Source organism: Nasonia vitripennis, assembly GCF_009193385.2.
Source record: "Nasonia vitripennis strain AsymCx chromosome 3 unlocalized genomic scaffold, Nvit_psr_1.1 chr3_random0007, whole genome shotgun sequence".
Lineage (NCBI taxonomy): Eukaryota > Metazoa > Arthropoda > Insecta > Hymenoptera > Pteromalidae > Nasonia > Nasonia vitripennis.
The window spans coordinates 496035-513060 of record NW_022279626.1 but is presented as its reverse complement, the minus strand read 5'-3'; the positions used below and the strand labels follow the sequence as shown (position 1 = coordinate 513060).

Below are 17026 nucleotides of genomic sequence, written 5' to 3'. Positions count from 1 at the left end.
ATGGAAAAGAAAACGAAGCATATTTTAAAAATAATAAAATTTAAAAAACAATATTTTAAACAATAATTAACAATAAGTTCCTAAAAATTGAGACTATGTCCAATAGTAAAAATTGAGAAATTACCAAAATCTCTAATTAAACAAACATACAAAACTATATTAGCATGTAATGAAGACAATACACCAAGAACAAAAAATAGATATTTTTATAAGAAATTATGGTTTGAAATAAACAAAAATAAAATTAATAAGAAACGAAATGAAAGTAGATTGATAAAACAGTTAAATATAAGTGTTTCTGAGAAAAAAAAATTAATGCAGAATTGAATTTCCTAAGAAAATTAAATTATAATTATAACTATTGAAAAAAATTTAATTTAGTAAAAAACGTTTAAATACAAGAAATTCAAACAAACTGATCAATTATTTAAAAGATTATAGTGCTGAAATATTGGAGGAATTTTGGTTTTGATGAACATTTAGTTACTGACAAGGAAAGGTACCCAACCCGAACTCACCGATTTTGATGATTTTCATATATGTTGTAGAACATAAAAAAATAAGAGATACGTATTTTTTTTATCGGCTAATTTTCACTTTTAAGGGGTAAAAACCTCCCCTAAAGTTAACCCCCAAAAATCGTTTTTTTTAAATATCTCGGCTTAAAATTAATATTTTTCAATGAAACAAATTGGAGGTTATTTCTTACAAAAAGAGCAAGTATTTCATGGTGATTTGAAGAGTAAGGGTAGCATCCCCTATTTTTTAGGGGTTGAAAACATATATTTTTTGGCATAATTTTATAATAAAAATGTTTAAACCGACTAAAAAAAATTGGAAAAAATGTTTAAACATCCTTAATAACAAAATTTAGTTGACGTCTTTCGGTGTTTTCATAAATATTACCCCTAAGGGGGTAAACCACCCCTAACACAAAATAACTGTAAATATGTAATTCAATACATAATATTTCGTAGAAAGTTTGTATATAGAGGTTTTCGAGGTCGCTGATTACAAATCTGTTATCAGATTTTGAAAATTCAAAATGGCGGAACCAATAGGACGGAAATATCGAAAAAAAATTTTATATAATAAAAAAGTTTTAAACGACTAAAAAATTTGGAAAAAATTTGTAAACATCTATAATAAACAAATTAAGTTTTTCGGTTTTTTTCATAGATACTTCCCCTTAGGGGGGTAAACCACCCCTAACACAAAATAACTATAAGTATACTTCAATCCATAATATTTTGTAGAAGGTTTGTATATAGAGGTTTTCGAGGTCGCTGATTACAAATCTGTTATCAGATTTTGAAAATTCAAAATGGCGGATCCAATATGGTGGACGGAAATATCGAAAAAAAATTTTAACTTTCAAAAAAACTTGTTTACAAATGTGTGATCTTTGTAGCCTGTACATGTGAACTAAAGAGCCTTAAACCCTAAACCCCTAAAGAACAAATAGGCTAAATGGTTGTGCATTTTAACCAAACGACTCCAAACCCCTAACCTCCAGACAAGCCGAAGGCCTATGCTTTACCGTAGACACGAGTATAGACATATTACCGATATTTTATTCTATCATTTTGTATGTAACAAATAACGTCTCGTTTTATGTTTCAATCAAAGATTATTTATTTTTCTGCTTTTATAAATTAGCATAATTTCAAAAGTAATTTCATAAATTATAAAGTATTTCATAAATTGCATAATTATATAATTTTATAAATTCAAAAAGTCCACACTTTTTTGCAAATGAAAAAACATAGGTTAATAAAATTAGTTTATCAAACTCTTTTGCGTTTTGTAATAAAATTTAATGTTGTCAAACTTGGGAGTTTTTCATTGTTACAATTATTTCGTAAGCCAAACGTTTTTTAGATGAATTCTCGAAGTAATGATTATTGTATCTATAGTAAAATATTTACAGTCTGGAATTCCATAATAATACTATTTGATACGATTTAATGAATTTATCAAAAAATCTAAATTTAATAATAAATATTATTCTAATTATTATTATTATTTTTCATTATCATTGCTATTATCAGTATTACTGTTATTATTGCTATTGCAATTATGCTTATTCTTCTTCTTATTATTATTATTATTATATTACTATGATAATTTTTGTTATTGGTAAAAATACATAAAAGAATATTAATACTCGAACTTCATTTGCAATTAAAGAACACGTTGTTATTGAAAGCGAATTTTATATGCATTCATTAGTTTAATGAATGTTATCGTACATTCAATGATAATTCCACAGATAAATGTCTTTCACTCATAAAAGTTGTTGACAATATGTGCGAATCAGTATGTTCTTTTTTTAGATTGTTTTCATCGAGTGTTTACCTCAGCTGCCTGTGTTATTTTTTAGGCAGTGAGTGAGTTTTGTGGGTATTCTAGTTCGATGCCGGAAAGTACGAATAGTACGTCTTTTTGTTTGTCAGTGGTATCATACAGTTGTAGAAAATTTTCTTTAGTGATTTTATATAGATTTACATTATTCAATTTCAAAGTGAATAAAAGTTGAATAAAACCAAAAATAGAGTTTTCCGAACATCACAAAGTGGAACGAGAATTCTTCTCCAATGCATAAATTAATGATTTGATTCAATTTACATTCACTCGTTTTATTCTGGTAGAAATGTAGCAGTCGTGCCTTACATGCAAAAACACAGCTTGTATAAATTTTACCGCTTGTTTTCATTATAGATTGAAAAATGAAAATTAATCCGTTAAACGTTCTAAACTTATTATTAGCATACTTTCAAGCGTTAAACATACCAGATAGTGTCACGAATTATCATAAAACAGAGTTGGCCGAAAAAATAAAAGAAATTTTAATAGATGCAACACATGATTTCAACGATGTAGAAATGATTACTGATGACTCTTTGGATTTTCAAGAAGAGTATAAAGACCATAATGTGGAAATAATTGAAGATGAAGTGCAACATCATTTTCCTGATCCGGATATAGCACCAACAAATCAATGTACAGCAGATAATGAAGAACTAGATTTTGAATACAAAAAAAGAGCTGTAGAATTTTGGAGAAGTAGCAAAACGAAGCAAAATTTAAGTCTCAAAACAGTGCAAAACAGATTCAAAAAAGTATCATCTATTAGTCAGCTACGTCGTTGGGCTCATTCAATTAATAAAGGTGGCACGTATAGAGAAAAAGTAGCACAAATTTGTCAGTATACCCTGGATAATTTTCAAGCAGCTCTCGACAGTAGTTCAATTATCCATGATGAAGATATAATTCGATGGGCCTTACAAGCTAAAAAAGAAATTGGTTTTGATGATATTAGATTCAAAGCTTCTAAACATTGGTTACTCAAATTTAAGCAAGCACACCGAATAGTTTCTAGGAAAATAAATAAGTTCATAACAAGAAAAACACTAGAAAGTAGTGCAGAACTTACGGCTAAAGCTGAAGCATTTATCGATGACGTTAAATCGTGTATACCAAGGATTGGACTCGAAAATTTGTATAATACAGATCAGAGCGGATTTCAGCTAGAAATGCATTCTGGAAGAACATTAGCAGTAGAAGGAGAAAAGCAAGTGCAATGTCTGGTACAGTCAATTTCAGCAACAACGCATAGTTATGCTATACAGCCACTAATATTAGCTACTGGACAACTGTTGTCACCGCTATTTCTTGTTTTAAAGGAACCAAGTGGCAAGTTTGGCCCTATTGTAGAACAAAACATATTTAGACCAGAAAACGTGTACGTGGAAGCATCCAAATCTGGAAAATTAACAACAAGTAAGGGAACTAATAACAATTTTTACATTGTAATATCGTTGATCAGTTAATTAGTAAGTCGTTTAATTGCAGATCACTTCAAAATCTGGTTGGAAAAAATATTTTATCCCTATGTAGGCCATCACTCAATACTATTGCTTGATTCTTGGAGTGGTCATTGTGACAAAGTTATAGAAGAAACAATGCCACAAAATAAAATTATTAACATAAAAAAATTCCAACTGGAACCACAGGAAAAATACAACCACTTGATGTCTATGGATTCCGTATTTGGAAAAACTTTGTCCAAACATTTTCTGATAATGTAATGTTAATGGATCATGATATGAATTTACATGTGAGAAATAATATAATTAAACTTCAATCATTGGTTCACAACCAACTGTCTTCACCGAGATATATAGATTTGTTTAAATATTCCTGGTATAAAAGCGGTTACGTCAATGAAAAACCAGATAAATTTGATAATCCTATAGATTTCAGTTTTGGAAAGTCTTGTGCAACACATTGTGAAATAGAAGGGTGCACAAACATTGCAATTGTACGATGTGGTTGGTGCAAAAAAGCATTGTGCTTTAAACACTTTTATGAGGACTACCTTTATTGTAAAAACATCGTAAAATAATATATTTTATGCTCAATACAAAAAATGCACTATGGCAAAAGATAAAAGATTGTAGATTATTATTATACTCTAATATTATAAACAAAAATACATTATAAGTTGAATTTACAATAAAGGAATTTCAATAACATTCTGATAACAATTTCTACGGAAATTATAAAACTGCTTCACACACAGAATTTTCTTGTTTACAAATTTAGGAATTTGAGGTGGTTTGGTTAAAAAGCACAACCATTTAGCCTATTTGTTCTTTAGGGGTTTAGGGTTTAAGGCTCTTTAGTTCACATGTACAGGCTACAAAGATAACACATTTATAACAAGTTTTTATGAAAGTTAAAATTTTTTTTCGACATTTTCGTCCACCACATTGGTTCCACCATTTTGAATTTTCAAAATCTGATATCAGATTTGCAAAGAGCGATCTCGAAAACCCTTATATACAAACCTTCTACAAAATATTATGGATTGAAGTATACTTATAGTTATTTTGTGTTAGGGGTGGTTTACCCCCTAAAGGGTAGTATCTATGAAAAAATCGAAAAACTTAATTTGTTTATTATAGATGTTTACAAATTTTTTCCAATTTTTTTAGTCGTTTAAAACTTTTTTATTATATAAAATTTTTTTTCGATATTTCCGTCCTATTGGTTCCGCCATTTTGAATTTTCAAAATCTGATAACAGATTTGTAATCAGCGACCTCGAAAACCTCTATATACAAACTTTCTACGAAATATTATGTATTGAATTACATATTTACAGTTATTTTGTGTTAGGGGTGGTTTACCCCCTTAGGGGTAATATTTATGAAAACACCGAAAGACGTCAACTAAATTTTGTTATTAAGGATGTTTAAACATTTTTTCCAATTTTTTTTAGTCGGTTTAAACATTTTTATTATAAAATTATGCCAAAAAATATATGTTTTCAACCCCTAAAAAATAGGGGATGCTACCCTTACTCTTCAAATCACCATGAAATACTTGCTCTTTTTGTAAGAAATAACCTCCAATTTGTTTCATTGAAAAATATTAATTTTAAGCCGAGATATTTAAAAAAAACGATTTTTGGGGGTTAACTTTAGGGGAGGTTTTTACCCCTTAAAAGTGAAAATTAGCCGATAAAAAAAATACGTGTCTCTTATTTTTTTATGTTCTACAACATATATGAAAATCATCAAAATCGGTGAGTTCGGGTTGGGTACCTTTCCTTGTGAGTCTTATTTGAGAAAAATGAATATAATGTGATTTTGCGGTGCGACACATTTTGAATTTGAACATAAAGCTAAAAATAAACATTTTAATAGCTGTTGTCTCAAAGGGAAAATAAAATTATCAGAAGATCCATTGTATCCTGATGAATTAAAACAATTGATAATGTCAAATACAAATGAGAGTAAACTTTTAATAAAAAATATAAGGCTATATAACCTATTAAAGCCCATGCTAAGACTGGTTGTGTGTTTTCATTCTCTTGCATGGTATGTGGAATCATATCAGTATTTTTTACTGATAAATTTTGAGATCTTATACTGTAATTGGATAAGTTTATTTCATTTCGCAAATCCTTCGAAATGCCAAAAAAAGCTGAAAGAGGATACACTATTTCAATGCATGAAGTGAATTCAAAATTGAATTATATTACAGTTATGGACTCAAAGCCAGTATCGATTCTCTCTTCGAAATATGGGAATGAACCAAAAATTGAAATGCAGAGATGGCAGGAATCATCGAAAAAATCTATTCTTTTTCCTCATTGTTTCTCTATGTATAATCAACACATGGGTGGCGTCGATCTACATGATCAACACTGTAATGCTTTGATGCCTACAATTCGGAGTAAGAAATGGACATGGTGCCTTGTATTACGACTCATCCAAGCATCCTTAGCAAACGCTACAGTGATTTACAATAAGTTACATCCAGACGAAAAGAAAGGTTCCAAAGATATTGTTCAAGATGTTTGTGAATATTATATTGACAAGTTATCTTCCAAACGTCCCCCCAAACGACAGAAACAGAGTGAACCTTCATCCCAAGAACACGTGATGAAACATGGAAGTCTTAGGAAATCTGGAATTTCAACATGTCGGACAAGAACGGAATGGTATTGTGAGAAATGTTCTATACCTGTTTGCAAAAGTCATAAAGTAGGACACGGCAATGAACAATAATTCAATCCCACCGAACATATTTACAATAATTCATGTGAATATTGATGGATAAATACAATAATTAGCTTCATTCTATATGATTTTTTGAAACACTCTCAGGAGTCCGAATGTTTCTTCCTACATTACAATAACTAATTGGCCTCTGACAGAAAAGTGTTATATGGGTGTTCGTCTCAATTTTACCCCCAGAATCGATTTCCGCATTCAGATTTTGAAAATTATGAATTGTTTTGTAATTTGTTTAAATAATTTGTTATAAACAATTGCAAATGACATAAGAAAAAAATACGTATATTTTATTTTTCAGCTATGTAAAGGATGACACAGTTTGTTTTTTTTGCTATTCCAGATAGATTTTGCTTGGGACTTGACATGGTCACTTTTTCTCCCCAACATGCAATTGTTTATTCCTACATTACACTAACAAATTGAATTCTGACAAAAAAGTGTTATATAGGTTTTCGTCTCGATTTTACCTCCAGAATCAATTCCCGCATTCAGATTTTGAAAATTATAAAATTTTTTGTAATTTGTTTAAATAATTTGTTATAAACAATTGCAAATGACATAAGAAAAAATACGTATATTTTATTTTTCACTTATGCAAAGGATAGCACAGTTTGTTTGTCGCTATCTCAACCAGTCTTAGCATGGGCTTTAATGGGATAATAACGCTTTAGCATTTATTTGGATGAAGTGAAATATAAAAAAACGACCTGCGATAAAAAATTCTAGAACTTCCGGTTCACCGGTTTACTTCCGGTCAACTTCCGGTCCACCCCAGTCCATAGAAGGGGTTGTTTAAGGAATGATGTTAAATATCGAAAAGTGTCGCGTCTACGACACGACGCCTCTTAATATAATGGAGAATAGAATTTATTTCCATTTTATTCTATAATTTTAAAACTGGTCATTTGTACTAGTAGCCATAACTTCTTTTATAGAAGGTGGCTGTGTTGAATTTATTTATTTATACTCGACGGCAATTAATTCTCGTAGAACGTTCTTGAAATCGTGCTTTTGATTGTTTAGAATTAGTAATGACACGTCAAATAATTTAATATCATTACAATTAATTTGTAAATCGCGAACGGAGCGAGCGTTCCTTGCTAATCACTAATTATTATAAAATAATGCATAGTTTGACAATTCACATTATCTTGGGGTGCGTAGTTGCACGGATTGTGAGATTTTACATACAGACACACACACGCACACACAAACGCACGCACCTAAGCTAAATGTATAACCTAAGCTATACGCAGATAAAGAATTATCCAAATTGGTCGTTCCTAGCCATAAAAATTTTATGTTGTCTTCGAAATTCGCATTTTAGTACACTGTGCGGTGTCGAATTCCCAGTGGGTGGCCAGCCAGCGTACAAGTGCAGCAGGCGAGCCGCTGGTTGTATGAGAATATTTGGCAAAATGAATCTGTAGGTGTAGAAATAGTTTGTCTATTAACAGGAAACCGACAGTTGTAAAAATAGAAGATGATTTAATAATAAAAAGATCATAATCCAGTAGTAATCAAATTAAGTATTATTATTCCACGACTCTCAAACAATCAAGTTCCAACACGCGGTGGTATTTCAAAGTAAAAGGATCTCGGGATCCCTGACATTCTGATGCCTAGCACCCTGGGACGTGGCGACCCGCTATCGGGTCTTAAATGATGTTGTGGTGGCAAGCGATCAGCCAATAGAATACTAGGCTTCATCTAGTGTTTCAGTGTATTCCACGAACAGTTTCATTTATTATGCGATTAAGTTAATTCTACATATACATTGTATACAATAATAAACTTACCCCTTCATTTCCTAGGAACTGTATGGTTGGATTTTGGTTTATTTTGCCCTGAAAACAATATTTATTTTAAGTTAATAAATATATCACACATTTTTAAGAATATATTGTATGAACATAAGTGCCGTATAATTATTATTATTTTTACATATATTTATTCATTTGTATCATTATTATAACACATATTTATTTATTTATCTGAATTTAAGGTGGGGTTCTACAAAATATTTTGACTTTTTCGACTTTTTCATTTAATTGTGATCTTTTCTTAAACTTTGCACTCTTTAATATAAAAAAATAGGAAGATGTGAGTGTATGTATGTACACCGGCATACATACCGAATAAAATTCGACATGCATGTATGTTTTCCGATTATGGATATAAGAAATTTTTTATGGCTATTTTATGGCAATTTGTCGACTTTTGAAAGAATATATTTGTTTTTGCTTCCTCCTAGAGGAAGCTTTGTAATAGCCAAATTTTGAGTTTGGTCAAAACTTCTAGACAATACGTTTTAGTGTGTTAGAAGTTCGAATCAAGTGTTTTTAGAAAATGTCGGTATGTATGTGTGTGTTTTCTTTTTATGTCGCGTAGGCAGAGCAATCTTTACACAAGTGGCTCTCCGACACCGGATCCCCACAGGTAATATCGTTGAACTTCCGTGGGGTAATATCGTTGTACTTCCGTGGGGCCCATTAACTAGCCTTTTTTGGCTTCTCCTTTGAAGTTTGACATTTCCATACATCCCCTATCTACCAAGATGATTAGGGATTCAGGATCAAACTCGTCTTCTTTATTCTGCATCATCCTGCCGTCTTCTTCATTCTGCATCGTTCAGCCGTCTGCTTCTTACAGCATCGTCCGGTCGTCTACTTTAAGCAGCATCGTCCGGTCGTCTACTTTAAGCAGCATCAGTCGGTCATCCTCTAGACAGACTGTACCTCAACACCTACGTTCCTCTGCATCGGGTGAGGGAGTATGGGCTCAACTCAGTTACCTACGTTCTTCAACATCGGTTTGAGAAGTACTTAGAGGCACTAAACCCTAGCTCCTACGTTCCTCTGCATCGGACAGGAGATTAGGAGCTTAACTTACTTTGTTACAGCTTCTAAAGGCGCAGCACATAAGAGAGTAAGAGAGATAGAGAGAGAATAAGTATCGAGACAAATTTAAATTCGGCAACGTACAATGTTGCCACCTACTTGCAAACTGCTGTCAAAACTTAACAACAGTGTGTTAGAGAGTGTAGGTAAATCTGTGCTTTCGCTAGCTAGCCATTCCGACTCTGTCTTTGTTCCGCTCTGCATCGCAAATAGACGCTCTGCGTGTGCGATTAATTGTGAGACGATTACGATGTCAACCCAACGAGAACGATTTGTGCAAAACCATCTTTACGAAGGTCAGAGTGGTTGCCGTACTGAAAAAAAATCGCGCGATAATCGCGTAACAATCGCGTGACAATCGCGCAAAAATCACGTGAGGTTTTAGACTAATTTCTCACGCGATTATCACGCAATACATAGGAAAAAGGTCAGTAAAAAGTTCCTCGCGCGATTTATCTAAAATAATTTTTTAAATAAAATAAAATTACAAATAATCAGAAAAATCAAACGTAGGAGGACAACCCTGGGAGCAATATCTTAAACACTCTAATATTTCATAATTGGTTTGATTTATCCCTGGTGACGTAAACGTTACCAATTATGAAACATTAGAGTGTTTAATTTATTGCTCCTAGGGTTATCCTCCTACGAACGTATGATTTTTCTGATTTTTTGTACAGTATGGGGAGAAATCTAGATACTTATAAAATAAAATTGTTTAAAATGCAAAATTAGTAAGCGAGGTGGCCAGTTCAGTAGCTCAGCGAAGTTACTGAATACACCCGAATAAGTAAGCAGTATGGCTAGTTTACGCGTTACCATCTGGATGGTAACACGTAAACTAGCCATCCCGCTTACTTATTCGGGTGTTTTTAGTAACTCCACTGCGATACTTATTGTACGCACTCATAATTTTTGTGCTTACTACCCTACTGAGAAAAAGCAGATGACAATCAACTGATTATTAGCTGATAATCTGCTGATAATCGTGCCAAAACATCAGCTGATTATCACTAGCATTTCATCGCATATAATCGCATATATCAGCTTAAATAACTAGCGCGCCACGCGCGGCCTTACGGCCGCGGGGGCTTGCCGCCTTGCATCGCTTCGCGTTTTGCGTATTAGGCATGCCCGCTGATGCTCGCGCTTCGCGCTCAACCTGAACTGCTTTTGGTTCTCCAAAATCCCTTATAGAGTTGTTGTTTGTCACAGTAAAAAGTTATAATTTGAAAATGTCTACAACTTTTACGTTTAACAGTACGCATGGCGTTCACACCATTCTCTCATTGATTCGCCAAAGCAGATAATATTTTAAAATTAAAAAAATGAATAAATCAAAGAATATATCGAATTCCTTTCATTAAATATATTTTATCTACTTCTCTCCCTCGTCAAGTACTCCACTAAAAATTAATAATTTTTCTTTACAATCAATCTTGATTGGAAAGGCGATGAATTTTTATATTTTTGCTAATGGATAGTTTTTTAATAGTTCAATTCAACTACGTTGTCCTTTGAAATTGCTCACCTTAATTTATTTATTTAAAAATCAATAAAGTCATTGAAAAAAAATTCATTTATCCCTATTTTTAAACTTCCATATCTTTGGATATATATAATATTTTTAACTGCTCAAAGTGCTAAAAAACTACTCAAGTTACATATATAATTGCTCAATTAAAGTTTTTGTCAGCTCTACTTTCCTTAATTGTTAAATAAATCAAGATAGTTTCAACGTAGGCAGTTGAGCGTTGCGCATGCGCGCAAACGTTGACGCGCGGTCGTGCGGCAATTTAAGATCAAGGATCTTTAAAGCTTTAAAGGTGTTTCATAACCTCATCATAGTAAATAAAAGAGTGTGCCTGAGTATGTATGATTGCTTTAGCACAATTCTGAGCAAAGACATCAATGTGCTAAAGCAATAATACACGCGTAGGCAAACTCTTCGCGAAGGAATACGTAGATCAATGTCCAAGCGATGCGAGCCCGCTGACGCCGACCGACAATGCACGGTGCGCATGCACACGCTCATTTAACCTAAAATACAACTATTTTACAACTATTACAACTATTTTTTATTATTTAATAAGCAATGAAAGTGGAGCTGGTAACAACTCTACTTGAGCAATTATAAATGCAACTTGAGCAGTTTTTTAGCACATTGAGCAGTTTAAAATATTATATATATCAAAAGATATGGAAGTTTAAAAATACGGATAAACGAATTTTTTTTCAATGACTTTATTGATTTTTAAATAAATAATTTAAGGTGAGCAATATGACGGTAGCTCGGCCGTCATTATTATTTTAAGTTGTTTGTTGTTTATGCTACTATTCACCGTTTCCGTCGGCTGTTTAGAAGGCACTAGATTCTACCGACTATAATCTATCCGCGCACGGACGTAAAGACGTATGAACACGCGGCGGTGATAGTAGTACTCAGGACATGGATTCAAAAGGAGGAAAAGTCAATGAACACTCGCGGATTATTGTAAAACTTAGACTAACTGTTTATTGGTGCTTGGCTTACACAAGCGCGTCAGACGGGCGCATGCCAGCTACCAGCATGTAGTCGAGGTGAGAGAGAGAGAGGAGGCTTAAAGTCGCCCGAGTAAGCGAGATTTGATAAGAACTAGTATTTAAAGATGTACGTGGCCGGCATGGCCGTTCTAACCCACGCGAAGATGGTCTCGGACGGATTGTCCTCGGTTCGGTTGACCTCGCAACCCTCGCACACAATAATCGTAATCGCAGAGTGTCTATTCGCGAAACGGAGCGGAGCGAAGACAGACTCGGAATGGCTCGCTAGCGCGAGCACAGATTTACCTATGCCCTCTGACACACTGTTGTCAACTCTTGACAGCAGTGTGCGAGCAGGTGGCAACATTGTACGTTGCTGAATTTAAATCTTTGTCGATGCTTATTCTCTCTCTGTCTCTCTTACTCCCTCACATGCTGCGCCTTTAGTAGCTGTAACAACAGAAGTATTATTCACAATGTTGATTCTGTCCCGGAGAGACGTCGTAACGTGCTCAACGTGCGTTAATTGCACTGGCAACCGTTACAGCAATTTCAAAGGACAACGTAGTTGAATTGAGCTATTAAAAAACTATCGATTAGTATTGTATTTTATTGCAAATATCATTATTTTGCAGGCTGGGGTAGGTATTTGTATGACATAAAATGTTAATGATGATCAGCTGATTATCAGGTGATAATCAGCAAAAATTTTTTAACCTTTAGTATATTTTTTCGAAGTTGTTTTAAATTAAAAATGAAAATTTTGTAGCTCACAGCTAGTGTTTTGGTGTTATCATCTGGATGGTAAAACCGTATTGGTCCTCATTATGTGAATTTTATAAATTTTATTAATTTTAAACTACATCAAAAAAATATACTGATGGTTAAAATTTGTTTGATGACATCACCTTAGAATCAGCTAATCATCATTAACATTTTATGTAATACAAACGCATTTTTGTAACTATCAGCTTTAATAAAAATATTTAGGTGATATCGCCTGATAATCAGCTGACGTTTTGACATGATTATCTGCAGATTATCAGCTGACTATTAGCTAATAATCAGTTGATTGTCATCTGCTTTTTTCAGTAGGGTGATACCGGAAAATTGAAGCTGAAAATGGATTGGTTGATTCTGATGAATCAAAAAATGTGATTGATTAATGGCGGGGCTGTAGCTAATATCAAAAAACTTACCATGATTGGTTGTTTTGTATATCTTTTCCTTTATGCATCACACACGACCTGTGAAAATTTCAGATCGATTGATCGATCCGTTACCGAGATATTAACAAAAACATTAACATTGGAAACGCTCTCCTCTTATGGGGTGACAGCAAAATTTGAGATTCAGATCGTTTTTTTATATGCTTAAAATAATGGGTCAGTGAAAAAAAAACATACTTTTAGCAAGAGAATAGCAAGATAATGGCAAGAGAATGGCATGTTGAATCGATTAGTACCCTTAAAAATTCAGTTTACCGGCTATTTCAATGAGAAAAAGACCAAAACGTAAATGGAGCCGGAAAAAATAGAGTACCACAATGGCTATACTAAGCGCCTACTGCATGCGAGTGAAGCGACCTAACCTCGCGCTCGCGTGCACTCGATTCTCAACTTCAAATGTTTATAACTTTTGATCTATTGCATGTAGAGCCTTGAAACTTTCCAGATACCTGTGGCGGTCCCCTCCTACCACCACATGTGGCCCGAAGCGCCGCCCAGCGGAGCACTACGACGTGGCGAGCGCAAGGGGAGCTTAGAAGCTTTGTCACTTTCGTGAATCAGTTACGGCCTGGCCGCCGCACAGTGTTCCCAAACGCCGAAAAAATGATAAAAAGTCTTGATTCACTCGAAATTACGGTCAAAATAACGCTATAAGGGCTCATTTTGATCGTTGTGTAATAGGGAACCAAAAAAGTGTATTGCCGAAATATCTGACAGTATATTATATATATATATATATATATATATATATATATATATATATATATATATATAATATATATATAATATATATATATATATATATATAATATATATATATATATATATAATATATATATATATATATATATATATATATATATATATATATATATATATTATATATATATATATATATATATATATTATATATTATATATATATATATATATATATACATATATATATATGTTTACTTCAAAATTTACTTTTGACCACTAAAAATTTGTTAACGAATGTTAAACAAGCATCCTAGTGAGAGGCAAGGGGACTCACAGTAAACAAGCACCCTAGTGAGAGGCAAGGGGACTCACGTTAAAAAAGCACCCCAAAGGGAACATAATCCTAATACGTCCACGTCGTTGTTCCTGGGTAACGCTGAAATTAGGGAATTATTTTGTTGTCAAGGTAAATATTTTCATGGTTATTGTCACATTGGATTTGAATATTCATCATAAAAGTACATTAACTACCATTATTCTATCAGAAAATGCGATTAAATAGCAATTACAGTATTTCTTAACATTTGACCTTGAAATAACCTTGTGAAGGTCATGACAAAAATTATGAAATACCGTTTCGGACGTAAAATTTCCTGTTCTTTCCGAATCTGCTATCAAAAATAGGGGTTCCTATTTAAAAAAAAAATTGACCTTCAAATGACCTTGATATTTGAGTTCAAGGTCAAAACTAATTGCACAAAAAGATGTCCCCCTTGATCCTGGACAACTTTCATCTGAACAATTTTTCTGTTCATGTCTTAATTTAGGAGTTATTAGACTGGTTTGATTAAAATGGCCCACCCTGTATATATATATATATATATATAATATTGACGAATATAGCACACTTTCCCTTATCAAGTGGCGCGGTAGCGCCACGAAGGCGAGTTTGAGAAGCAGACGAAGCCGCGGCGCCCGTGACACTATTTACTTCTATGTTGGTGTAGCAATTTTTCATTGTAAAGAAAAATATACTTATGCTTATTGTACTTAAGTTATTTTTACGTATCAACACATATCTTGTGATAAACTTTGATTTTCAAGAAAAATATTGTTGGCCAACAAGTCGTTTTTTAATAAAATAATCGTGTCTGGTTGCAAATGCTCAAATTTTTTTTTTTCAGTATCTCAATTTTGTTCAGTGTGATCAGTGGTAGGACCGTGAAGTTGACCGCAGAAAATATTTTAATTCATTATTTATAATTTTTTATAATCTAATTCTGGTTTTTCGACTTATTTACATATTTACGTTATGCTTAACTTTGATTTCCGACAAAAATATTGACAGAAAAAAAGCTTAAATCGTGTTATTTCTCATTTTTTATACACGGTATGATCAATCTGACCAGTGTTTAGACCGTGAAGGCGGCCGCACATGAGGTGTGAATATTGCTTTCCCACAATTTTCTTTGATTAAGCTGGCTCGCTGCCTGAGCCTGATGCAATATAGACGATCCTGCTTTTCTAATAATTTAATTTTTATACGTTTATTTTTGATAAAACTCAAAATTTGATATTATAAAAAGTGAAAAATCATGGATCTTAAATCATACTTCACAACTGATGAAGAATTCAAAGAATTGGAGGATCGAGATGCAACAACGTAATTACTCTTATTTTTCATTATATTTTTGAGGTTATGTTTTATATTTTTCAAGTTATTTTTTATTGTGTAAATATTTTTTGTGTGCACTTTTACTTTTTAGGAATGTCACTGGCTACATTGATGCTATAATAGCTCCATGCGAAGCAGGAAAAGATGATGAATTGTTATTTAAATTTACATTATCAAACGATTCTAAAAGAATTGAGATTCTTATATGGGGCTTTGCATTAATCAACAAACACTTGAATGGCTTTATTTCCAATCGAGTAAGTAAACAATTTTTAACTGCTCTTTCTAATAATAATATACGCTCCTTCATTTGCTATCCATATTTATATAGGTCGTCGAAATAAATGGTGCTTATTGCCGAGCTGTAGCACAATCCAAAACAAGAGAAATCCAAAATTTAGTTCCTTTTGAAATTGTTGTTAAAGAATATACGGACATATCTTTTTTAGGCTACTATAAGCTTAAACGTCCTGTTGGAAACGAGGTACAGCCAGTGACTTTTGAGGACATACACAAAGTTCAAGGATTGATTGGTATGTATATTTTAATCATAACTTCTTTCATGTGTCTATAATATATTTTATGTCATTAATAATTGTTTGTTTCAGAAATTTCAGGCTATATCAGATCTAAATTCTTCATTACACACAATCGAAATGGCAATATGACCTATGGCGTAGGTGCCATAACAGATAAAACAAGAAAAATTACTGTTCAAATAAAACAATTTCGAGAATCCAAACTTGAACTGGGAGATTACGTTACGATTAGAGGATCAGTCACAGGCCAAGGTCATAAATTTAATAAGATATCGGATATATCGCTGTTTCCAAACCTAATATCTTCACAAAAAATGGAGATATCGATCTGATTTTTTTCTTAATTTAACCGTAGGTCATACCAAGTCAGGAAAAATTATTGGAAATGCAAGCATCCCCCATTGAGGGGGTGAAATTAGGGGGTTGGAGGGTGAAAACATGGAAAATCGCCGAAAAAATGCTTCAAGGGTTTTCGTGGATGCTGAAGACGATTATGGCAATGATTTTATTAACAGCCCTCACTCTAGGAGTGAATTTGGGGGGTTGGAGGATGAAAACATGGAGAATCGCCGAAAAAATTCTTCAAGGGTTTTCGTGGATGCTGAAGACGATTATGGCAACGACTTTATGAACAGCCACCACTTTGACCATCCCATCCCTCACTCTAGGGGTGATTTTGGGGAGTTGGAGGGTGAAAACATGGAGAATCGCCGAAAAAATGCTTCAAGGGTTTTCGTGGATGCTGAAGACGATTATGGCAATGACTTTATGAACAGCCCCAACTTTGTTTATGGTTTTCCGTTACCATCCCTTACTTCAACCGTGAGAGTGAGAGGCAGAAGGGTTGAAATAGTTTTATTTACGGCTTAA

General features: G+C 33.1%; 1 protein-coding gene across 14 annotated transcripts in view; it reads right to left on the bottom strand.

Moving 5' to 3' along the window:
* Positions 1–17026, bottom strand: part of LOC100679502 (RNA polymerase II elongation factor Ell) — a 203485-nt gene that overhangs the window by 165270 nt on the left and 21189 nt on the right. For all 14 annotated transcript variants that reach the window (XM_032601823.1, XM_031926035.2, XM_031926036.2 and 11 more), the window contains exon 2: positions 8389–8436. In XM_032601823.1, the coding sequence (XP_032457714.1) occupies positions 8389–8396 (8 nt within the window). In that variant the 5' untranslated portion in view covers positions 8397–8436. The remainder of the gene's footprint in view (positions 1–8388; positions 8437–17026) is intronic.